The sequence below is a fragment of the Bombus affinis genome, chromosome 11, assembly GCF_024516045.1.
Source record: "Bombus affinis isolate iyBomAffi1 chromosome 11, iyBomAffi1.2, whole genome shotgun sequence".
Lineage (NCBI taxonomy): Eukaryota > Metazoa > Arthropoda > Insecta > Hymenoptera > Apidae > Bombus > Bombus affinis.
Window position 1 is genome coordinate 9,525,927 of NC_066354.1, and position 27,181 is coordinate 9,553,107.

General features: G+C 41.3%; 1 protein-coding gene across 3 annotated transcripts in view; it reads right to left on the reverse strand.

The window, feature by feature from the left end:
• Nucleotides 1-27,181, reverse strand: part of LOC126921669 (follistatin-A) — a 74,150-nt gene that overhangs the window by 39,737 nt on the left and 7,232 nt on the right. For 2 of the 3 annotated variants that reach the window (XM_050733408.1, XM_050733409.1), the window contains 2 exons: nucleotides 22,603-24,439; nucleotides 17,476-17,846 (listed from right to left, as the gene is read on the reverse strand). In XM_050733408.1, the coding sequence (XP_050589365.1) occupies nucleotides 17,476-17,707 (232 nt within the window). In that variant the 5' untranslated portion in view covers nucleotides 17,708-17,846; nucleotides 22,603-24,439. Of the gene's footprint in view, nucleotides 1-17,475; nucleotides 21,774-22,602; nucleotides 24,440-27,181 lie in introns of those variants that run through there. The other variant, XM_050733411.1, reaches the window with a different exon arrangement.

The window sequence follows — 27,181 nt, forward strand, 5'->3', positions numbered from 1 at the left end:
CGTTTGCCGGGTCAACGCTGACTTTGAGACACCTTTCGCCACGAGATTCGTCGAATGCCGCCGTTCTTTTGCCCGTCGCCTACTGAAACTGCGAGTGGCTTTGATGCAGCCTCACGAGGAGGAGACACACCCCCGCGGGCGTAGGATTTTTTCACGCCGTTCGGGCAACCGTGTTCGCGATTGTCTCTTACGTCGTTCCTATTTTCCTCGTCGCGTTTTCCTTTCGACGAAACGTTTTGGTTTTGCGATATGGTCGGGTTTGGAAAATTTTCGGATCATTTTCGGAACTCTCTCTTTGTCTTACGGTATTTCTAACGGGAGTTGTTCCGTGTGATTGTACTTTATAATTTGAAACGAAATTGGGCAAATGGAGCAATTTATTTCTTCATAATCATTGCTTATATTTGAATTTGAAGCATATTGTTCTTGTATGACGAAGACTGTAGAAGAAGGAAAAGATAAGTCGCATTTTCTATTGGTTATAGAGGAACAGCTTGAAAATTTGGTATTTTCTCAAGCAATCTCATGTTTGCAAAATATTTGAGAACTATCGCAAAGTGAGAAAAGCGATATAACGATACTGTAAAAGGAAATTATTCTTGAAATTTAGAATTTAATGTCATTCTTCTCGTATTTTGCCAATGACTGAACTTAAAGATTGACAGAATGTAAGTGTCTTTTAAAAATAGATCCTTTTCGAATGTTACGCAGATTGATTTGTTAGCTTGAAAGAACGGGAATGGTTTGTAACGAAGGAACTCTAAATTTAGAGTACTTTATCTTTCAGCCTGTTGGTGACCGACGTTCACCAGGTTAATGGTAACATTGTAACCTCTTTCTCAAATGTTACGTTGCTTTTCTGGTAGGCTCGAGCGAAGGAGGTGATCGCTTTCGACGAATTTAGAGCCTAAATTTAACCGAACTAATTGAATTTCTCACGCTCACCGACGCGACGTGTACCGTTATTAGCTGAAAAATACGCGCGTTTTAAGAAAACGTGTAAAAAAACGTAACACGAATCGTGTAACGATTTATCGCGAATCAAACTTTCCAAGAATTATTCAGAAATTCTCGACAATTTTCATAAGAACTGTAGAAATCGCAGTAATTTCATTTTTCATTGAAAGATCAAACGACGTAATAGAAATCTTCGATATAAAATGTTTGCCAAGGTCAAGTCGCTCGTTATCACGTATTGGTATTTATCACGCTGCGAACTGGTTGCTTTAAGTTGCTTAAAGCTGACGGCGTGGAGCAAACTTAAGATCCGCAGGTAGCACAGACGCTCAAAGTTCACAGCTAAGAATTCGCTTTCTGTTTTAAACAAAAAAGATCTATATAATCGCAATATCGTTATTAGTTTAAAATAATGTTGAACAGAAAGGATATTCTTCGATTACGAAATAAGCGAAATAACGTTTATTCGACGTACAAAGATCTCAAATGTTAGTCTTCGTGCGTATGCCACTTGCACGACACTTATCAGACATCTGCCACCGTATATCCTGCAATTTCAACATTACAAATAAAACCAATTTACTTTTATTCGGATAAAAACATCCATCTGCCCCACTCGTTTCTCATTGCACGAAACGAGGAAGAAGATTTTCGCAAAGTGGAAGATTCGGTCGGTTGAACAGGCGTGCTTGTCAGACGGTTTTATCGTAAACAGGAGGATAATGCGATCGAGCCGGAAAAATCTGAGAAGACTTATGGGTCTAGACTCGAGGTTCTAGGCTCTAGCCTCTAGGCAGTGCCAGGCACGCCGGTATGCGAGATACAAGCTGCCGATTAAACTTCCTATCCGTTCTCCTGTATGTACATTCTGTTGCTTTGGCTTTCGCGGATGCACTCTGCCATTCTCGTGTATCAAAAACTGGAGATTTTCAACGGTAGCCTTCGGCGCATCCCTGCTACCGACCTCAGAGAACGGTTATCGAAAGGCCTCTTGAATTTCAAAGTGTTAAATAACCGGTATACCACGATACGATACTTTGAAACACCACTTTTTCTTTGTGGTAAACGACGATACAACGCGAGAGCATGGAAAAGGTTTTCACACGGATCATTTGAATTTTTCTTAGGGTACAGGTTCCAGAATACAAAAAGAGAATGTAAGAACGCATTACGAAAGAAAGTTCGGATCGTAAACTCGCGGTATTGTTGATGTATTAGATATTCGTCGTTTCTCTCGCGTGTTTCTATGTCCGAAGAAAGTTTGAAAATAGTATCTTTAAAAGATAGAACGAAGTACCGAAGATGGTTTGTGGAATACGCGCCTTAATTATCCTTCATTGTCAAAATTGAATCATTTTGAATTACGAAGAAACCTTTTTTTTTTAAAAACATTCTAAGAAACTACGTCGATCGTAAGAGAAATTCTCATGGAACGTTGCGGTAACAGCATCCTCCTTGCCCTAAAAAATGAACTATAACGACACCGGCTGTGCGAAAATCCCACGCAAACGCGAATTTTTCACGGTCCGCGCTATGTGGCTTTTCCAATTCGTAATTTCACGCCCGTTACGCTGGTCTCGTATGCGCACATGGCCGGGATCCACAGGAACCGTATGTCTCATTGTTCTCCGGCTCGTTCGCACGTTTAGCTCTTCCTATTATGCGAGATAACACCGGAAACCGGTTATCTCGGTTCCGATCGTGCGCCGATCATTATGCTTTTCAGGAAGCGCGACTTTCCCAAATACGGCTACAAATGGTTGAGAGTATACAAAGTCTTCCGACGGTGTTCCGTCGGCCGTTTGTCCGCTCGTTGTAATGCCGTTACATCGAACAAAAGACCCGTGCAAATATCTTGATAGCCATGGAATGTGCTCTCCAAAGACAGATTGTTCGAAAGCCTGGCTTTCTATTCTCTCTTCGTGAAACCTATCGTTATGAATGCAACTGTTTTGCATAAAGAAAGAGATGCAGGAAGAACCAGGATCCGATATTTTCTCTCGAGAATAGAGCTATTAAACGATTGATATTTTCTTAACGAGTGACATGTTGTTAATCTGAATTTTTTTACCATTGATACGTTATTTTTAGCTGTTTCGAGTAGGATTTTTATGCTACTTGCATTTTATAAAATTTCTTACCAGTATTCTATTTATATCGCGCGTTACTGTCTCGCCAATTCGAATACTTCAATTAATTCCCGACAGCTGCAAATAACCTTCATGGCATTGCCGAAGGTTGAAAATGTAATCCTAAATTGCTATAATGAACTGCCCCACTAAAGTAAATACGCTTAATTTAAATTAATGAATAAATTATTGTGACACTACGGAGATATTTATGGTGTCACATGTTGCTTTCAAGCAATAAACTTATGACAATATTTATCACATCTGGCACAGTGCGTAACCGTAGAGTAATTTAATCATAGGAAAATATAAATCAAACTGACAAATCAACTGGATTTATAATTTATGAATACATTAGACTAATTTAGAAAGGTTTAATGTTTCAGTTTTATACCTGGGCGACTGTTGCGTGTAACTATTTCTCTATTTTATACCGATATCGATATCGCAAAACTCATTTCTAACATGTAAGGTAGCAAATTAGTTGCAATAAATTTAGAACGATTTAGATAAAACTTGTGTTTACCTTCTTCGTCAATTAAAATTCACTGGTCATTCCTGATCCACCGGTAATAACTATGTCTGTGAAAATCATTTAATTAAGCCGCAACACAGTTTCTCGGTCGGTATAAACCGATCCTATAATTTCTCTCGAAATAACAACATTCGGGACAACGTGTTCCCATAAATTAACTTCGTCGGTCGCCATCGGTTCGCGACAACGTAAATCGAATCTCGCCGGCGGAAGAATTACGTTATCACGTTAAGTAATAAATTACCGTCTAATCGTAGATAAATTATAGATAACGTCATCAACCAGAGATTATGTAGCTGAAAATGGAGAAAATGTACGAAAGATCGTCGAACGAAATGCGTAAATCCATAAAGATCAGTTGATTTTTCACTTTTCCCCTTCATTTCCTTTCTCTAATCGCGCCACGATCATTAAGCCATTCGCTTGCCATTTTTTTACCGTTCTAGTCGTTCCTTTATGCATAGGATATGTGAAAAATAACGATAATTTATTAATCGTCACCTAGTGTATAGATAATTCGTGTTAGATTAAAAAGAGAGAGGAACAGGTATACTTAATTTTTAAATATTTGATTTCTTTCTAATCTACGTTTTATGTCGTAGATATCGTGAATGGTACTTTTGGTATCGACGATACTCGATAAGTAAGAACAATTCTGAAGATCTGTTTTTCGAATCGTTTTGAACACAATCGTTTCTCGATGGCTTGTACTGTTAAAATATATTCGTTACGGGTCGTATGATGCAAGTTTAAGTCTCGTAAATTGGAAGTAATCGTAGAGAAGCAAATCGAATGAACATTGTTTGCCTTTTAGATAGAAATTCACGTGCAACGGCGGTACGATGAAAGAAACCAGATGTATTAAGATACTGCCGCCTTAATCGTTGTAATTGGTATGGTATATGTTGCTATTTGCATATGCAAACATAACTTTTAAAATACCGCTAATTACCACCAGATGACGTTTGTACAAAAACTTAGAAGCGATTAATCCCGTTATTTTTCCAACGTATTGCATACAACATCTCGTCTTTTTCCTTTTTCTTCTTCGTACAGAAATTAATTGCTTGAAAACTTTACGTTAGATTAGCTAGAAAAATCAAACAAATCTTCTGGAAAAACGAAGCTGAAATTAAACTATCGCGATATCCACTAACGATAAGCAGAACTTCACGAAACAGTTTAAAAGTTTTTCTAAGGTGTGCATTAATCGACTAATTACCATCACCCGGCTACCAGACGGCGATGTATGTGAATGGTTTAACTAAATTTATTTTCCCGCGGCTCCTTTCTCAATAACAGCGCACACAGATACGTCTACCGCGGCTGACGCCGATTAACGGTAAATCCGGCAGATAATCTCAATGAGCTTCGATCTAATCTTGCGTGTTTTCTTCGACGGACGTTCCGCTCGTCGGGATTGCCTCGCCTTTCGAGATTGCATCACGTTTTTCAGCGTTAATAAACAAGTTATTTTACGTTGTTAATTAACCATGTTCGTTCTACATCCTCCCCTCATTACGATATTATAAATCCGAGCGACTCTTTCGTTGATCGGACCACGTCAAACGGTTTTCATTTCTCGTCCGACGATCGACGATAATTCAACACGATAATTCAGACGCAAGAACGGCTCGCACGATTAACGTGTTTAAACGATACCCTAATAGACACCGATCCAGTCAGTTAACTTCAGTTTATTTCCTTCGCGTCAGATCTTTACTTCATTAATACGTCCGTTTTAATTTTCATCGTGATTAACCCGTCGATATTTCGAGAAGCAATCCAGACTCGACCCCCTATATAGATCGTGATATAATATCCCAGACCGATTCTATATTTGCATGTTAATGTAATGTGATGTTTGGATTAATGTCTGAATCTAGGTCGTGAAACGGATGATTAGATCGGTGATGTCAGACACCAAAGAATATTACGAAACTGCATTAGGAAGCGATGCATTTGAATAAGTCCCGAACTAATCGGAGAATCTGGAGCTCGTTGAGAACGATTATTGATAGAATCTACAATTTCAATTGCTTGTACGCTGTTAATTTTACAGAAGAGCACACCGTTTACTACCAATGAAAAGTTAAAAGCGTTCAAGACAGTTTGTTACGTAATAATTATTACTCTATCATTTCAGTAGCTTTTAAAGTTAATTTCTATAGATATTTCAAAGTTGACAAATTCACGAACGTGTCGCTCTTTTAATGTTATCGTCGTCTTACATATTCGATATAAGATCGTTTGTCCGTAAACTGGCTGCACTGTCAATTTCTATACTTCTCCATCGAACGAAACCAAAAAGGAGCACCCTTAGCTTAAAAACCGAAACGAGATAAGACGTTGATAAAACAAATCGAAATTACTCCACAATTACTAAAGCTCCCACCATTGCCACGATCCAGACTGGTCCACGCTCTCGACAGGCTTATCCATTTGCTACTCGACTAAACTAATACCTTTTACGCTATGTCGCCACAGTACCAAAAATCCCGACGTCCACACCTCCTCAAGCGTGGAGGATCAGCGTGAAGCGTAAACGTATCCCCGCGAGCCTTTTCCGGGGTAGCGATCCCACCAGGGCTCCGATGAAATAACACGAGAAGAGTATCGCGGGATCGGGCGACAGCAGGTGGTAAAAAGATCGGTACTCGGCCGAACAGACGCTGCGCAGGCATTCGCGACGTGCCGCAGGGAGGCGAGTTCTTGCCGAGGCAAGACGGCCACGCGGTTAGTCATCAAGGTCCGGAGATTATTCCCGCGGACGGCGACCCGACCGGTTGACCAAAACCACAAGCTTCTCCCCCCGTTCGACCGTTCGTTCGTTGTATACTCTCGTCGTGCTCTCCTTCTTCCCCCTTTCCCTGGTTGTTTTGCCCAAGCCTCTCCTTTCTCTGTCTATCGTTCTCTTTCGCTCCTTGCTCTCTGTTTAACTCTCTGTCGTCGGAGGTGCGCATTTCCCTCCGCGTTTCGTGGCCGCGGTTGCCTTCGTCTCGAGTCACCAGTACGTCCGATGCCAACCGAGATCGAGTAATCTTATAAAGTCAACTGGGTATCGGGTATTGATGGCTACATTGTTGCGCGTCCCCGTCGAGAACGTCCCTTCCGTCGCACGGCAGCTTTCACGCGATCCAGCCCACCGCTTTTTTACCCGGCCCCGCGATTTATCGTCGTTTCACGGAGGATCCACGGTCGGTCGACTGCGCTCGGTCTGGCCTTTCGTCGCCGTCGATCGCAACAGCTTGGACACGCCCGCTGCGGTCGCTGACGCACCCTCCGCCACGCTGCCACGGTGTGTAATTTTTCGACGCTTGGCGCTTCATCCGGCTTTGGAAATTGAGCAGACGATGGCTTCTTCATTAGAGATACTTTTAAGAAGAAAATCTTCTTTCGAGGATTCTTTGACACTTATCTATGACAGATTTACAGCTATTTACGGCTGTTTGGAAATATCCTGTACGACGTATATAATTTTTACTTGCACAAAACCTATCGTCAACCTATCCTAATGCTCTTAAGACACCTGTATCTCTGAACCTTGCTTCATAGTCATTCACGATATCGTTTAATCATAGAGTTTGAAGAAAATGTTCTCCTCTGATCTTCGATTACGATCGCTATATTCTTGCAAACTCGAACGTATCGTTATCTATGTTGTTACACTATTACGATCATTCTTATGAGAAAGATCTATTTGAAAAGGGTTAAATTTTAACCTTTGCCCCTTAATTCTCCCTCTCGTCCGTCATTTTTCTAATCCTGATCTACGATCGAATACTACTATTCTCACAGCAAAGTCTATCCACAACAATCGACCATTTCTCCGACTTGGCTGCGATAACGTCGCTTTTATCGTGCAGGTTTTCGAGTAATCACTCTCGTTGTTGGAACTTGAAACTAACCGCACGCGCGCGCATAACTCAAGTGTTTTATCGCAACCTCATCATCACCGCAGACTGCGCCTTCGGCCATGCACGTCGCGTCGGTCTGTTTTTGCTACGCTACTCATATTAAAGGCCTCCGAGTCAAAGTGCTAATCCGATACGTGTGTACACGGGACGTAACTTATATACGTACGTATACACAACCACTCGCTTCGTAATATTCAAATACACTGCTCCGGTTCGCTCCTAACTTTCGAAAAACCAACGCTCGTTCTCGTCATTGTTTCGTCCCGCGCTCATTATCCTTGAGTCAGACTCTCTGTTTTCACCGATCGCCAAGTAGTTTCGGTCATCTTGCTGTCAGACTCGTTTCCCGCCTTTTAGAAGCCGTCGCACTGCGTTTCGTACGTTTCGTTCGAGTTCACGCTCGAACCTAACAATGAAAATTCGAATATACGGTTTTCACGTTACTTCGATGAAGTCGTATCGCGTGTTTCGCGTTCGTTTCACGCGTCTATAACATATTTCCCAGTTGTTTATTAGAATTTCTATAATAACAGATGCTTTTCTATTATTATTCGAGTGGAAGTGTGCCATAATTTTAAGGCTAAGACGTTATATCCACACTTTTTTTCTTTTTTTTTTTGATAATAGTTTTAATACCACGAAGATCACGGTTGATTTATCAGATACACGCGAAATCTTTTTATAAGTATCCTTAAACCGATGCATCGTAAAATATACCGACAAAAGATCGTTTGTTATATAATGTATTGAATTTGGTATAAATGTATTGTACTAGGTTGGCACATATGATATACGTCGCTTTTGCAAAGAAACCTTTAACTGCGTGTAGTTTCTTTACTAAACATTTTTATTATTCAAGTGCTACGTTAAAATTGCTAAGCAATATTTGCATAATATATTATTCGTCCTCATGAATAATATATGCTTGATGGTCGATTTACGCTTTGCAATTAAGAATGATATTCCATTAACAGGCAATGAGTACATGTCCTTGTGACATCGTACCAGCAGATATGAAAAATTCATCGTATTTTATACTATTGATTGCACGTTTTCGTCACATTCGATATTCCTCGCATCAAATATCTGATAATGTACTAAACAACGTAAACAGATACAAACGCGATGTTTCGCAGATTCGAACAAGAAACAAGGAGTAAGAATACATTAATTCAAGAAAGCGATACTTCTCTTGGCGAAACTGTACAAACATGCCGCCCACTGATTCGTCCGAAGTGCAGGTTAAAGAGCTCGCCGACCCCGCGGTAGCATAAGTTTACGTAACGCCATATCCGTTATTTTTCGCGATCGTTCGATCAGGTCTTTCGATAAAGTGTTCAATAACATTGTACAATAACGCCACGACATAATTGATTTTGGAATCATGATTTCGAGCCTAACACGCGATCCACGTGCATTGTATTACAGGATATTTGTTTAACGTTACAGCTACCAACGACGTGCAAAGAATCGTTCAAACCGCAAATTTGTACAATTTCTAGGAAAAATTAGAAATTGTTCAAATTGACTTTGACAATTTCACAAAAAAATGTATAGAATCGAAGTTTTGCGGGATCGTTAATTTTTAGCAGCATACTATATTGCCTTTTACTCGATTGTCTTAAATTAAAATGAATTATAGAAGATGAAAGTATTTATTATCTCTTCTTATCATAATCTTCTAGACCATGTTATCGATCTAGTTATATTTGTTTGCTAGAAGTCTTTTATAATTAAAGCTGTTTAAATTGAAGTTGGCAAAATTTGTCAAGATTCTAATTGTAAATCATAGCAATGAAATAAAAGTTCTCTGGTAAACGAGTGTTCTCCATTTAAGAGTCAACTGTCATGGAAGTCCAAAAGACAGTCAACAAACAACGCAGCACGCATATGCGTAAAAAGAATCGAAAAATTCGTTTAGTTGTATGAGCGAAAAGGATCTCGTGCGCGCCGGATTACGTAACGCAGCTGATTTGACTAAAAATATCGAACACGAGGATTATATTCCGTAAGCATCTAACGTTACACGCTCGATCGAATAACGCTAGACTTAGCAAATTTTCGTTCGCGTTAACGAACGTACGACAGTACGTTTGTTCCGGCTGCCCCGTGTGGCCCGGCACGATCAATAAGATCGACAGCGTACACGCGAACAGCCATATTTACGACGTGCAAACGTGATCGCGTAAATGCAACGCGATGCGGCTGATTGCCGCGCTCGAGGAGCTACACGGTACGGCGCGCTTTCGCTCCGTCAAGTTGCCAGCAATGCTCGAGGAACATTTTTCTTTTCGTCGTTCTTCGTTCCCTGTTTTCAGTTGACTTTTATAAATATGACCATAAATATCGTTATTTATCGTGAGAGTTGTTACGTTCTTTCTTTCATCGGTAAACTGCGAATTTTTATGCAAATTCGTATTTTTATGAGCAGAAGTAAAGAGATTGAGGCCAAGTATAGAGATTTACTTTATGTTTTAAATAGTACAATAGCGGTACTTTTTCTTGGGTATCCTATACGCTTTCACAAGCATCGGAAGATTCATAATCATCGGAATATAATAGAATCAAAAATATTGGACGATAATATTTAACTGGAAACGTAAAACGTTAAGACGAAATAGAAATCTGGTGTAAAAAAAATAATATCTTCTCCCAATTAGCGATACATTGAACTGGCCGGTGTAAGATAATGCTTCAATTCCTATACGTTTAAAGAGACGTTGCAATAGTGCAAAAACCAGGTCGATGCCTAGAGCAGTTTTAACGCCAACCTATTTGTCATTTGGAGCGAAAGGAGTTAACGAGGAAACTGAATACTGCTTTGTATAACGGTTGAACAATTCCGTTCTGTGTTACTTCGCAACCTATTCGCTATTACCTTTATAGAAAAAATGCAGTTACACAATTTGTTCAAATAACAAGCCTATAAATTTTCTTCCAATCAAGCTTCTACTTTTAATACCTATCGCTGCAAAACGTAAACTCTTCTTAATCCCGCAACGCTAACCGAATAATCATCCCAATGGAGCCAAGATCGTTGTTAAAGCAACTGACAGAATTAAAAAAGCAAAAATAGCAGGAAATTCGCGAAAATACAATTTCTCGTATTCGCAGATTCGTTCTCCTAAACTCTACGCTCGTTCATACAGCCGGTCCAGCTCAGATACCTCTAGAAATTCCTCGAACCATCCAACTCATCCCCTGAGTACACCTAACTACCTAGCCGTGCATTTTCCTGCTAATTCGGCCGTTCAATCCCCAAAACGATAATGGACACGAAGTAGTCAGTCGCGTCGGATCTCGAGAATCTCTGAAATCCTCCATAACCGTCGCGAACGCCCCGTTGTCCCGAGTATTCGAAAGCACCATCATCGGTCGCCGGCGTCTACTATTCGTAGCTTCAGAGACGGAGCCGGCGAAAAGGCCTGCCACTCCTCCCTCTCTGACGGGGCCAAGGAGCCCCGTCGGACTTCCCCTCGTGGAGTCGTCGTCACGAGGGCGGAAAACTTCCCCCTTTCCTCTCTTTTTTCCCCTTTCTTTTTTCTTACTTTTTTCGAAAGGCAACGAGGAATGTTGGTTTGTTTCGGTGGAACGAGGAAAATGGCGCCAGAGAGCAGAGAGAGAGAGAGAGAGAGAGAGAGAGAGAGAGGATCGTAACCAGACCAGAGAAGGTGGAGAGTCCTCTCCCTCGCGCGTGGTTCACGCTGGTCAGGCTAGCCCTACACTCTTTGCTCTCTCGGTCGAGAGAGCGGCTTCGCGACTCGCCAGGCCCTTCTGGCCCCTCTATCTGCCTCTCTGGCCCTTCGTTCCTCCCTCGCCTCCCTGTTCGAGGACCTACAGGGTCCCTCTGCCTCCGTCGTCGTCCTTCTTTCGCTCGGTGGCATCGTCCTCGCGTCTACAGCCTCTGAAGCTCCACTCGCTGATGCGGAGCACTGACCCGCAAACTGGTTCCTCCATTACACCAGGCTTTCTCCCCCTCCCACCCTTTGCTCTCTCTTACGATATCCCTGTCTCTTTCCTCCCTTCCAACGATTGCCCCCTCGACTTCTTTCTTCCCCTTTCTTCCCCTTTCGTCCCTCTGTTTCATCGTCTTGGATCACTTCGATTCCCTCTAGTTTTCTCCCTCTCTCTTTCACTCTTTTTTTCTCCGTTTCCCCTTGCGCCCGATCTCTGTGTCTCTTTTACTTACAATTAGCCTTCCTACGTCCGTGTCAGCTTCTGCAACCCCCTACGGGACGATCGACCTCGCCAAGACCGCTGCAGATTCGACAAGACTGCACAGGCCCGATACCCTTCGAGCTTTTCTCCTTCTTTCCCTTAAATCGTCTTCCATCGAAGTATACGACTCGGGATTTTCTACAAAAACTCTTTCCATCGCCAGTGAAACGATATTTGTTCTGTTTATTCTTTCGCTTTATTTTTTCCCAAAACTAGAAGCTTTATTTGCCGATGTAAGAAACTTGGATCGTAAAAGCTGCAAGAGCCGAGTCACAGTTAAAGCGGACAGACGATCTTTAACCTTTATCGTTTCAGTGAAACAGTTAACCATAACCTCAGACGTTTCCAAGGAACAATTGGCAAGTATTCGCGAGAAACGACGATTCGTCGGAGCATTGTCGTCGGCCAGAACTACGTGTGACCTAATGGAGTTTCCGAGAGCTGTTTCGCCAGACGGTGTACCGCTTGTTCGTCGCGTTTTCCCTGCGGCCAGTCGCGCCGGCAGACGTGGAATTAGCGCTGAATTAATTCGCACTTTATCGCCTGTACGAAGGCGAGCGACCACGCGTTTCCACGCCCGGCTCGCCGTGCATCAACGCCACTAATTTCGCTGGCAACGCGCGGATAATTGGCGATCGTGGCTCGCGATTGTTCACCGCATCCTCCGCGTCCTGCTGCCGGCCGACAAACAGACCTTCGAGACGCGCTTTCCTCTCGCGTGACGCGCGATCGATAAGTGTTTGAAAATGCTCTGCGAGTACTCCGTTCTTTCTAGCGTCGATGGATCGAATCGGATCGAACGTTCGATACGAAACGAGATACGATCGTGATTGTCCTTCTTCGCTTTTCTTTTTATATTTATCGATCGATGATTAATCGCGAAAAGGCAGCTCTCGTTGCTTGGTTTTTCTTCCCACTGTTGTTCTATCGTCATTTTTACCATTTTACGTTCTATCGATCGTGATAGAGTTTCAAGCGGGATATTGTGTTTAGATCGTTGGAAAAATTCTTCTATTCTTACGAAGGTAATAGTTATTCGTTCGTTGTGTCCATTTGACATGACGTGATAAATGTAAAAACGTAGGCATGGCTTATATATTGCTTTGTTATTTCTGATGAATTGCGATATGTACAATCTTATTTTTAAACGCCTGGAATACTCGTTGCTATTAAATTTATACCTTTTTATTTTTAAGTCAGACAGTTTATACAAATTATTCGTCTTTCCATTCTGTTAATATTATATTGATTTTATTATATGTATATGTACCTTACTTGTACTTTCTTATGTATATATTTTTGAAAAACGAAGCTTGCTCGCATTGCGCTATTATTTGTTATTCGGGCAAACTCTCAACGCTCTTTATATCTCTGTAATCTGTTTAAAAATCTTCCATAATACAAAACGTAACCCTGTTGCTTTCTCTCGGAATATTTCTCGGTAGTGTGAAATAATTTTCACTTATTTGTGGATCCAAAATAGTAGATATAGAATACTCGAAGAAACTCTTGCGAGCAAAAAATTCAGTAGACGTGTTCGAAAAATTGTACAGTGTTCACTTTGCAAATCTTTTTTGTATCCGTGAATGTATAGAAATTATCTGGTTCTTAGAGCAGAGAAACGAGGCGATGACGCGAGCAACGCGTCAAATAATACGAATCAAATCCAATTAATTGCGTTAGATAATTAAGTTCGATTTTACGACCTATTATTGGCTATGAGCTAATCGTCCTCGTTACAAGCATTGCAACTGTTCTAGTTGCAAGGGAAAAACCAAACTGAAGGATAATCTCGTCGCATTTGAACCTCAGTTTAAACCAGTTTTAAACATTGAACAAATCACAAAAATTTGAAACGTTGGGCGAATTATTTCGACTTGAATTATTTAAATTATCTTTCATTTATTTTGTTATTTTTATTCCCTTATAGAAGTTTATTTAAAATTTTGTACAAAATTAAATTTAACAAATTTTTTATTTTACATTCGAGCCAACGTGAAAGCTTCGAGGATTGTTTCAGCAACTTTTCCAAAGTGTCACGAATTTGATGTGCCTAGCGAAAATAAATTATGCGACACAGTCCACTCGCCAGCATGTCCTTTCCAATTATGACAATTTCTGCCTTATTCGCATACTCTCCCGTAACATATTGCAAAAGTTGGTCGTGTATGTCTACGATAATTATCGTTGGCCGATAAAGTGTCCATTGCGAGATTTCTGCGAGTGTAGGTCGCGTTTTAAAGAAGGGGGCGTGATTTCTTTCGTACGTAAGCCTGAGATCTCGTAATGCACGACAGTTGGACGATTAGCAGCCGTTTTAAATTACGTGCAAAGTAGACAATAATAGAACGAGAACACCGGCTACGCGTCTTGCCGCGAGGTAAAAACATTTAACGCTTTTGCAGTAGCTTGTCGACCGACCGCGACAGTAGTATAACAAGAATTTCGTGAAATCTGTCTACTTTATCTTCAATTATTGGCAAAAGAATAATTTTCTATGAATATCGAATCGATCCCAACAATTCGACGATAAAGACGAAGATACTTTCTAAAAAATTTCACTGCCATACACCGAAACGATAAAGATTTCTATCGAAAGTGCACATCTTCGTGAAAGTTTACATCTTTATCGGGAATCTCTAAAAGTCGAAGTTAAGAAAGATCGAAAATCGCAGTTACCCTGAAACGAGTTTCGTAGAATACATCGAAACGAAAGAATACTACGAGAAACTGAATTATGCTTATTTAAGGTATTAAGTAATAAATAACTTTCTATAAATACTTATATGCTTCCAGTAAATTCGTTCGTTTTACAACATTTTGCATTCTCATTTCTCGGTGAAGTTCTTCGTAACAGACTGGCGGGAAGTAGCCAAAATAAACGACGTGAACAAAAATAAGTACCAATCGTCTACCTGTTACGTTGGAAAATAGAAACTTACGAACGATCGAATAAAATAGAAACGAATAGACAATGCGATCGACATCGAATCGAGACACGTTTACGGTGACACAGTTTATTCTAAACGCGATAAATAAACAATCCGTTTGATCGATTGTTCACCGTTGTTTGCATAACGAGAATTGCGATCCTGCTAACAATCGGAACACACCCTGCTTCGAGTTACGTCAACGCCAGTTGTCATTTAGACGTTAACCATTGTCACCGTTGCAAAGTGTTCGCTAATGGTCTGCAACCAATCGAACGATCTTCGATCGACCGAATCGATCCCCGCACAATTTCGTAGAATTTCACCGTCGTTGGTTATATAAAATTCGCTTGCTTTGGTATAGTTATAAATGTTAATCAATAGACTGGGAATGTTTATGAAAATTTGTTTCATCCGCTAAATATTATAAGGGTACTTTATTTTTGATATTTTACATAGTGTTACGCACCTATTTTCCATAAACATATAAAGATTTCATTAATTAGATACAAGTATCACTTACAGATTAATGGTTTATATCTTTAACGTGTTTATTTTGTTTTCATGTCACTCTGTAACATAATTTCGTGTCCCAAAGGAGAAATTAAAAAATGTCTCGCGATTACCGTTGCCAAAGTATTTGGAACGAAAAGAAATTTAGATGTTTCGAAGATTCAGAACGTCCTCCGTTACTTTTCCGAAGTATCTAGCGAGTCTCATTGCTGACTACTCAATTACGAAAACATTTTCTTCCGCAACTAAAAGATTTTTTTATTATACGTATATCAATAATGGCGCGCGAATGTGAAAGTCATCAGGCTATCTTCAAGGCTACATCGCACTTTTGTTGGATTCATAACGATTTTCTACCTTTCACACATCTGTCGACGATAAATTCAATATCGGTTCGCAGCCGATTCTCGGACGTTCAAATTTTTGCAGAAAATAATTGAGGCAACGTATCGTGATAAGACAGAAAATACGGAAATCGTAAGTGGCAAATATTCTTGTCCCTAACTATTAAAAACGAAAACACGCTGATTAATAGTGCCGATACGTATTACACGCGTATAATTTTAAACAGGATACGTGCGACTTGCTCGCACTGGCTCAAAGTATTGCTAATAAATATACGTGATTGTTATGTGACGTTTATTGAGGATATCGATAGCTGTATGTAATTAGCAGCAACTTTAAGAAATATAAAGAACATCGAGTCCTGATGTTCTTAATATGTACAACATAAGCGTACCTACTTAATCAGAACGGCAATATCTGCCGGGTTTTATACGATTATTATTAAAGTAAAAGTCCAATAACGAAGGTCTTTCGCACATAAAAATGAAAAATGTAGGAGTACAATGATCCACTCTTTCGAAACATCCTGACATCTTTATGACATGGAGCAGCTGCATTTTAATACAGGCGACGCGAGAAATTTGGGACGATGATTTCTATCGATTAATCGTGCGATTAATCGTACGATTAAACGTCGTTAACTTGAGAATTTAAACATACGAACAACACCGGTTTCGATAAATGTCGTAGCGATAAAGATAAGAGAATATATTTATTTATATATTTTCTTAAATATCTTTCGTAAATTCCTTCGAATTTATCTCTTTTTTTGTATTAATATTAATATACAGATTAGATTTGTTTATACGATATTAACTAAACAATTTTCTATCGATATTAAATCGATCGTATAGAATTGATTAATGAACAAATATCAGAGAAATTACATTTCAATCGTACTTCGCTACAAATGGTTCGACATAATTCAAGTACCACCATCATCAAAAATAACTTTAAAACGTTCAACATGCTTTATAGGTTAAACACATAATCAGCAGCCCGTTACATCAAAAATAATTTCCCAATTTCCCAGCCATCTGGTATAAACACTTTATCAGACATCTTAACTATTCGGAAGAAGAAACACTAACAATCTTCGTCGGTTACGATTAATTGACAGATGTTAGTTACAATGAAACATATAAGTTAACAATCATAAAAAAGACCGAAAATCTCGGTGTTACGATAAAGCTGAATTTTGAGGGAATTTTTACAATGATAAAAAAATTGTAAATAATTTTATACAGAAAACTGTCACAAATCTGTCGTCAATTCAAAGTTCGATTCAATCTATGAAAAGCTGTATCATCTGATCGCTCTCAATGACTTGCATTTAACTTTATTAATTTTAATACTACATAAATACTCCGGACGTGAACGATTCTCATAGACGACGCGCTATTTCCTATACTCGTCGCTGCGAGTATAGTGTTTTGCACGCTGTACAAAATATCAATTAGACGCTACGCATATATTCACGTTGTTACTTTGTCTTTTTACTGAAATGTATCCGCACACTTGTTTATATTTAGTAGGATGTAACTCAATTACGAAATTACAGTTAAGTGGAATTACAGTGATTTTATCCTTCATACGAATGATCGTCATATAATTATGTAGCGTAGAATATCATGGCACATTAAGATCGAACAAATTAACGTTCGCGACTGTCGAATTTTGCGACCATTCTTTTTACATTGAATATTACTTATAATTTTCATAACGATATTAAAAGTTAGCGAAAACGAACCAATTATATATTTTCAACAGAAACAAAACGACTTACAAGAGATCCTTGAATAAAAAGATTATTAAATCTTTTTATTTAACGTTCTAATTTCTCGAAAACGATGAATTGATTTCGATAAAGTTTATCAATTTCATCTCCGTGCAGCTTACTCCGTTTAACATAAAGTAAATATTGGACTCACCCGTGGCGGACTGGGTCTGAAGCAATAGTCCGATCAGCGAAACCAGGACGTAAGTGTTGTACCGGGGTGCCGCGATACCCCGTCGCAGGGTCGTCATCTCAGGCGGCCCCCGCCAGGTGCCCCCTCGAGCTACCGCCGCCCCTGCGACCGCCTTCGGCAGCTTTGGCTTCTTAACTTCCGCCTTCGCTCCTGCCAGCTCCACGCCGCGTAGTCCTCGTGCTTCACATCTCATCTGCCACGCCGCTGTCGCTTCTTCCCCGTCCGGTGGCGACCGTCCTTTTCCCCGAATCTCGTCCGGAGCGTTTTACCACGTATCGGGCCACCACCACCTCCACCTCTTAGGCCACCTCGTCATTTAACACACCGTTTCGCTGAAACGTTCGATCGTTTACAGTCACGATCCCCCAACTCGAGTCGTGTGCCGGCTCCTTTCGAACCGACTGTTAACCGGGCCACTCTATCACTTACGTCTCTGTACTGTATATATGTATAGTGTGTATACGTTTGCTTGTATCTAGTTTACGTTGAGACGTAGTCTGTATGTATATATGTATATATATATATATATGTATGTATGGAAGCACCGAGTAGAACTCGAATCGAAAAGATTTTCTGTATTCCGAAATTTTGTTTATATGTCTTTCACGTAACGTCCCATCTGCCTCTGTGCGTAAGACGTAAAATTCGGTTACGGGGCGGCCCGTTCCACGTCCAACCTGAGCTCTGCGCCGAGAATCGGTGTCACGCGACTATAAGGACGCGCAGAGACGGTGCCACGCGAGATCGCACGCGATTAATATCGGTTGCATTTTCGCGAGAAAGTTTCACGTACACGTCGTTGTGACGCGACACACCGCCTGTCAAGATCCATCGGAACGACCGCCTTTGTATTTTACCGACTTCCTCGCGATTGAAAATTTTACGATCGTCTCTTTTTTCCTTTCTTTCTTCTTGCTTAATTTTGTGTCATATAGAATGGAATTAGAACGATTCGAAATGATTGACACACGTGTCAGCTTCTAAGACAACTGGCTTACAGTAAAGGGACACTGTCCTTTCTCGTTCTCGATGGAATAACAACGATCCGCGTGGAATCCGTGTGTCCGGTGAAACTTCGCGTCCGATAAACGCGACTCTCGAGAGAAACTGTAATGCCGAAAGAGGCACGCGACGAGAGCGAGAGACAGGATCAGTGCGAGAGTAGCGGATCACGTGTCCGGTGAAGGAAACTCACTGAACATCACACCATCCACGAGGAAAAGCACGGCGCGACAACGAGGGGAAAAGAGCGTTCGGCGGAAGCCGAGAAATCGATTCGAAACACCTGTAGAAGAAGCGACGTGTTTCTGTTCCGTTTCGTTCCGGCGTGTGGTCCCCAGCCTGGAACAGCACCAACAGAGTGTCCTGTCCTGTGCACCACCAGCGGTTTACTTTCTCGGACTCCGTCTCTCTGTCTTTTCTTTCCTCTGTTGTTCTTTCCTCTTTTTATTTCAAAAGACACGCGTCTTCCGCTTCCGAACTGAAAATCGTCTCATGATCACGTCACTCGATGATTCACCACCCGCGTACTAACATCATTTCTGTCCCTTCGTCTTTTCCTCCTTATTTTTCTTTATTTTTTCCCCGTTCCTGCGACCGTGACGAATCGTGAAAGTTGGCGGAACACGTGGACACGATAAGCGACGAAGAACAGCGGCGAGGCGCGAAAACGCGGTCACCCTGAGGTCTCTTTGGCGGCTATCGAGCCGTCAACGATTCGCGCGGCGAACGAGAGCCGGCTCCTCGACCTGCCTCACTCACGGATCCTCGTCGATCGTCCGGCGAGGAGTGACGACGAGCACCTCTCGTTTTCCGAGCCGATGCTTTCGGCGGCGGTGTAACGTACGACGACGACGACGGCCTGTGAGAGCTCGTCCGATCGTTCGTCCGTTCGTTCGCTCGCCCGCTCGCTCGCCTTCGTCTCGTCTCCTATAGCTCGTTCGTTCGTAATCGTTTGCTCGACTGTTCCGCCTCGAGAACGAGCGCGGGTAGTTTCGTGGCGCGCGGATTCGTCGGATGGAAACCAAGCGCGCACGAGGCCGCCCGGCAGACTGAGAGTAGCAGTCGACAGTCGACAGTCGGCAGGCAGCAGCGGCAGCAGCAGCAGCAGCAGCAGCAGCAGCAGCAGCAGCTAGTAGCAGCAGCCAGCAGCAGCAGCCAGCAGCCAGCAGCAGCGGTACAAGGCGGAACGTTTCCCCGTGTGCCGAGCGAAGCTCTGCAAAAGCGGTCTGCACACGCGGCCGCGCTGTGTTATGTTGTCCCCACTTCCCTTCTTGGAGCGCGCGATCGCGGCTGCGGCTGCGGCAGCGACTCGCCTATCTGCCTGTATGCCTCTATGCCTTGCCTGCCTTCCTCCTCTATGTCTGCCTGTATGCCTGCCTGTTTGTCCGCCTGCCTGTCTCATGCATGCATGCATGCACGTTTCGCCTCCTTCTCCACCACCGACGACCTCCTCCTTCCTACTTACTCCTTCTCCTTGCTTACTCCTACTCCTCTTCCTTCTTTTCTCCTTCTCCTCGTACTTCTTGCATCCTCCTGCCTCCCTTCACTGCGGCCCCCGAGACTGCCTTCCTTCCTTCCTCCAAACTGCTCCATACGTTCTTTCCACTCTCTATCTTGCCGTTCCTCCTACGCTTTCCTTCTTCTATCTTTCCATCTCCTTCTTTTCTCTTCATTTTCTTACCTCAGTGTATCGCTTCTTTTCCTTCTTTCTATTTTTTTTCTTCTCTGTCGCCTGTCATCTACGTTTGTTTCTTCTTCTTCTTCTTCTTCTTCTTCTCCTTCTTCTCTTTCTCCTGGTCTTCTTTACTCTTCCGTGGTTCTTCGCTTTCTCGTCCTTCCGTTTTTTGCGAAGGAGACGCGCCTCTTTGTCGGGACCCGGCTATTAGGCTTCGCCGGTTCGCGATACCCCTCTCTTTTGGTTTACTTCCGGTATTCGTCTCTGGATGGTGGAAGGAAAGTACACGCCGCGGGAGATTCGATTTTGGTCCGGTTGTCGTCCGCCGGACGAACAGGAGGATCGGTCCCACCGCACGTCCAGATATTTTTTGCCCAGTTCCGCGATATTTATAGTACAGCCGCGTTTCTGTTTGTTTCGGATGCATAAATTGTGTAAGGCCTCTTTTTTCGACGAGGATCCACAAGCTTGAGAAGTGGGGAGTAAAAAAGAAAAGTAGTCGAGAGTGTCTTCTTTGTTCCCTCGTCGAGGGTCGTTAACTCTAGTCCCTCCGATGACGGATTTTTCGGATTCTTTTTGCGTCGCGCGCGGTGAGAGGGGACGAAATTGCAAGTGCGACGAAAGACGATTCTCGCGTTCGAGCGTAAATCGACTGTGCGAAAAAAATAGCTTTCTTTAGAAACGCTCTTTTTCCTTTTGGCGATAAAAGCTTTTAAACATAGTTAAATGACTTTCGTGATCGACCGATTGGTTTGTTTTTAGTCCTCAAGCATACTATAGCACACGATTTATTTATATAGTAGAAAATAAAGAAACAGTGGGAAAAATAAAAAGAACGAAGCTTGCGAAAAGACTATAATTTTTATTACCTTTTAAGCGAATGAACTACGATCACTTATTACGTTCCATTTTGTTTTGAAAAGCTTGTTTGAATTTTCCGGACAATTTTAAAGTCGTGCGGAGATTTCATAATTATATTTTTATGCAAACTACTATAGAAATTACCATAGATAGTGCTACCAGTTATGTTTGTTAAATACACCTGCGGTAAACTTCCAAACTTTTATAGAAAAAAGAAAGAAAGACGGCAATCCGCACTTTAAGTCATTTTCGCGCAAAAATTCCTACAATTTCATCTCTACGTTTGAATCGAGAAATTTTTCTCCTTAAACGATAATAATAGTAGCGAGGAAACAATAGAGTCGACGATCGAGAATCGCGTTTTTCCTTTCACCCGTTTCGGTTTCGCTTCTTCAGTTTCCGTTTGCACTAAATGGCCCATTCTGTTTTCTTGCTCCTTCGAGTCGTGTAACGGTTTAACGATTGTTATTAGTACTTTTACCGCGGTTTGTTTTGTAGTATGCGAATAAAATTGAACGCGAGAGTTGAAAAGTTTTTGGTTGTACCTCGTTCATCCGCTCGCAAACCTTTGCTCCTTTAGTTTTAAAAATTGTCCCTCTTTCCAACGATTTTACACCGATTCTTTCAGTTCAATCGTCTTCGGGTTGTAAACTTCTTCTACGTTTTTCTTTTATTCTAAAATTACATAAATTAAAGTGCATGAATTAATCTTTAACTTGGTCTCTAAATTAACGACTCGATAATTAAAAGAAAAATCAAAGTTCTAAAAACAGAGGAAAAACAACACACTACAAATATAATCGAACAGTTCGAAATTTCTTTTTATTTTTAATTGGAACCAATCTTTTCATACCATAAATAAAAATTAATTTGTACAGTCTTCTTAACTTTATACAATCTATATATTCACCGTATTCGTATAAAGGTCATAAACATTATCAATTGAACAACCTCGTGAAATGATATGAAACAATACTTTAAAAACACGTGTAATTTCACGATTCGTTTTATTCGTTTGCTACACGACTAAACACTTAAAAACGTTCCTTTTTTTGTTACTCGTATCGTGCAATTTTGCCTTTATTACATGAATATCGGAAACAAACACGTTCTCTCCCGTGACTCTCGAAACAAAAGCAAAAAGAAAAAGAAAAAGAAGAAGATGTGACAAACAAAGAGACCAAAATCCTTTACTCCCTGCAAACAATAATCCAGCAATCCAACCAGTCTTAAAAAAGAAAAAAAGAATCCTAACAAGAATTAACCGGCAAATTTCAAAAACGACAAAGCCCACAGAAAAATGAAGCGAAGTATTAAATTTCGCAGAAAAGCAAGTAGCAAAGAACCTAATCCCCCGTAACTGTGTCGTTCTTTGCAGTGAAGGGTTGACGCTTACCGAGCACCCTCAAACCGACGAACACGCGGTTGCGTGAGCGACGCGAGTTTTACGAGGCAGACGGGATGCGGATATCCCCGACATCGAGTTCCTTCGAATTCCTTGTACGAAACCGCGGTTACGTGTATATCATGTACGAACATATTTTACATACATCACGATCACCAGTCACCGTGTCGCTGGTCCGTGTTTTTAAGGGTGGCGTGCGTCGACAGCCGCGTGGAAATTCGTGCGTGAGGGCACGCGTCCCCGCGGATAAATCGTGCAGAACGAGCGCGACGATGCAGTAGCGAAGTACTGTGTTTTAGTCCATTGAAGAGCGTGAAACGGGGAATAGAAACGGACAGCGTGACACACACGCACGACAGCGAACGACGACGATTCGAGTTGAGAGAAGAGGGTCGTAACGGCGACGACCTTGCCTCCGTCCCGGTGGCAAAGTGCAATAGTAATTGGTGGATGCACCGGTGCTACGTCTCTCTTTTATACCGGGCGGCCACGAGAAAACGGTACCGCCCCCTTGGCCACGTGACGATACCTTTGCAGCCGGACCTACCACGCGCTTCTTGCAGCGCACCCCCTTCAAACGGTACAACCAGAACCCCCACCAACACCACTTGCACCCTTCCTTCCGCACTTCCTTCCGTACTTCCTTCCTTTCTCCGTTTCCTTTTTCCGACTCTGCTTCCTACCGTCTTCGTGCACTTGCTTCATAATGCCAAGAAAAGAAGGAAAATAGGGATGGTACAGGGGTAGGGATTCTTCTCACATGGTACGGAGGTGTTGGCGTTGAGATGCATCGAGATGTTGACGAGTAAGAGGTTGATTGGGTGGATCGAGGGTGCATTGGAATTTGAGGAACGTGGCTCGGGGGTGGTTTTATCGAACAACGAAGTGGTATAGGTAGAATTTGGGGGTTGATCGCTAAGAGATATTTGGAGCAGTGTGTCGTCTTGTAAGAAGATAGCTGAATTTTTGACGATGTTGACGATGTATATATGATAAAATTATATTTGTCATTTTGTTTCATTAATAAGAACGGGTAAAAGGAGATGATCGCCACGTGGAAATAAAAATTTATGGGTATTTATATGGTCTTCTCCTTTTCTGTGACACGACGTTTGGTTTCAAAAAGCTACGAGACAAAAGTATATTGGCCGAGAGACGAAAGTTTGGAGTTTTCTGTGGAACGTAGATAAATCGTATAAATTGAATAAATAAAGCGTTTTGGAAAATGTTTGGACGTTTATTCCTTAAGATAAAGACCAAGGGAAGAATGTTGAAATCGTCACGATTAACGCAAAGAAATAATTTATTGCGAAACTTTCTACTCGTAAAAAAATACTCTTAAAAATATATCAACATTTTCATCGCGAAACATCAAGGAATATAAAACGCAATCACTATCGCTATTATACTTCACAACTAAGAGAGTAATAAAACTTCTCGTTTTCGCAAGAAAAGAGGAGAATCTGCTATAAAACAAAGTAACAGCAGTGTTAAAAGGCTAAAGAAAGCCTGAACATCGTAAAAATTTACGAATTATCTTTTTAAACTGCTTCCAAGAAACTTTTTCGCGACAAAAGATTGAATCCAGAATGGAATTGGTTTCTTTTCAGCTTGAGAAGCGTCCGAAGGGACGCGTATAAATAAAGGCAAGATAAAACGTTGGACAATGTCACAAAGTTGCAATGGAAGGTAAACACAGTTGAACGAACCCATCATTTTAATGCACCGTGCAATGAAATTCTAGCGATTCGAACCGAATTTCCTCCATGACGATCTGCCTTTTATAGCAGAACTCAAGAAATCTCAATACGGATCCCGTTTCATTCGTTCTTCTTTCTTTCCTATCCTCTGTCTTCGAGAAGAACTCGTCGCTGCAAAGGGAAACAAACGTTCCTTTTTAAGATCTTCTGTCTAGACGCGTTCCTCTTCTTAATTCACCATAGATTTCTCGTTTACGTAATGCGTTTTGCGCGAGAAGCACCCTGAAAATACGAAAATTATACGCTTGTCTGTATTTCTTCTTTATTTCGAAATCGAAAACATTGCTCCTCTTTCTTTACGCGTTAATAATCGTAATTGTACTTTTCATTTATTGCTTCTCAAATTCTTTCGAGAGAGGAACTTTCATTTACAAATGAATCTTTAGATAGACGCTTAAAATAAAAAGTACAATTACAATAATTTTTTAAATAGATTTCTAATACTTCTGATAGCATTGATCTATATAATTTTCCAATCCCTCGAATTAATTACCACGTTACATATTTATTCGCAAAACTGACCGATCAAAGAAACAGGGTTAAGGATACTTCTCTGACTTTCAAATAATTCTCCAATCGATTAAATATTCCACTCGATAAATAACTGGTTCGTTTCGTCGTTCTGATCAATCGATAACCCGGATGATCATACCATATTGATCGAAACCCAAACTACAAATTCTTGCAGATTCAAAACCAGCTGTTCAAACAAAACAGCTGATCGATATTCCAAAAATCCGACATAGATTGATTAAAACCAAAACTAAGAATCTTTTCAGATTTGAAAACGAACGTCCAATCGATTAAACTATTTCGCTTAACGACTAACTCGTTCGTTTCACCGACCTTATCAATCGATATCCCGAATAATGCCAAGAAAATCCTGTAGTGCATCGATTTATCGATTGACAGTGTGAAAAATTCACCGACTAGATTCCATCAGCGGCGCACAAGTATCCCGTGGAGAGTTCAGTCGCGCGCGTTCGTTTCCACTTCGAAGGGATAAAAAGCGAACGAAAGGGGAGGAAGTTGGACGGCAGTGGATCGTGGTGCGGTTGTGGTCGATCCTTCTCGACTCGATAGAATCGCGACAGGTGGTGAATACCTAGATAGTCAAGCGGTTCGGTGGTCACTCTGTCGATCATCAAAGAATAGAACGAACAAGTCAAGGTCAGTTGTGCGACCGGATGCAGCGGCCTAGTCTCGTTCTGGTAATCTTTTTCCTTTGTGCATCCCCGCTTTTACGCCGCGCGATTCTGATACGCTTCAATGAAGCCAGTTAGCTCTCTCTCACGATGGAAATCCGGAACGTTTCTCTCGCTCCTCCGTTATACCTCCACGCTATCAGCTTGTCCTGTTTGCTCGCTGATGGAAAACGCTTATATTATACTTGTACTATTTTTAATTTCGATGTCGTCTCTTGTTCTTCCAAGCCTCCGAGTTTTCTATCTTTTATCTTACAAAACTTTTGCGAAAGAAATAAGAACTTTTCTGCCGAAGGCTATCTTTTCGAGGTTTCTACAGTAAGTTGGCCGTAACAAGATGCATTCTCAATGTCTAAAATTCTATTTATTGGCTGTACAACTTTTATCAGAAAGCAAGGACAACGTGTTACACGAAGAGTCTATGTTGTAATTACCAATTAAACAAATATGTTTATAGATGTTTCATGTTAGATATATCTATTTATTTTCGGCATAATTAATCCCAAATTTTCGAATCTTCCTAACAAAACCATCCAAAAATATGTGTTTCTTCTATCGATATATCAGTCGCATAGTTGTAAATCTACTTTAACTGTCGTTCGATGTCCTTCTTAAAGTCGTCTACAAAAGTTTCAACGTGTTTTAAAAGCAGTCGCCCCGGTCTGGATTGCGCCACAATTTTCGCCGCACCCTATATATCGTGGTGCATCGATCAGTGCCACGAGCATCTCGCAGGACGTAAGGTTCGAATTACACGAACGATCGTATCCTTCGCGAGACTGTATCTTCTCTGCCAGCTTGATTCCCCAATTATTCCTGCCCTTGCCGCAGTTCGTGCGCCCTTACAGGCTTCTTTTTTCATCTCGTTTGCTTCTTAAAAACAGGAGAAAGTGTTGCACGCCTCGATATCGTCCACACTTTTCGTACCCTCTCGTCTTTCCTTCTTCCTCTTTGTATCTTTTCGAGGCGAAGCAAAAGCTACAGAGAATAAGAACCTAAAGCCTCTGGCATAATTTTATCGAGTATAATCGACGGATCGTTAAGATTCGTAAGGATTTGCTAGTTGGCGATCGATACGTTTCAGTATTCGAAATTACACCTGAAGCTTCACGACGAACGATCTTTTGATCTTCCGATGTGTTTTTGTCCATTTAACTCCGGATAAATTTAGTAACACGGAAGAAATTGACGTTGAGGAAATTTTAAGCGCAGAATAACGAAACGAATTGAATTTATAACGCAGTATTAATGATATTTAACGTATTACTGGATTATATTTCTACATATATCTATCTGATCGCGAATTGAAAGCCTCTTTCCGAGCAACTTGTATAATAACTGATGTTTGATAAAGCACGTACGCAGCATTTCGCAAGAAATGAATTGTCTATGAAAACTGTTCTCTAATATGTACCACTGTAAGTAATAAAAATCAAAAGCAACAGTAATCACCGCTTTCCACTCTAGCCACTAAAAATGTTCAATGTCTCGCTCACTCGGGTACGCTTTTCGTTAACTAAAATTCCCAATTTCCACCAAAGTCTATTTCCACCGAAACGTAAAACATCCCCGAGAGCTCAGCAATTCGTGTACCAATAAAGACATTTCAATACACGTTCCTCTAATTGGTCCGCGGTCCGTATCATTAACCGAACGTACGGACTGTACGGCTTAGCTGTTATTAAAGCGAAACCAAAAAGGAATGAAAACACTGGTTCGTATGATCGAACACCTGTACGATCGCGTCGTCCAAACGATC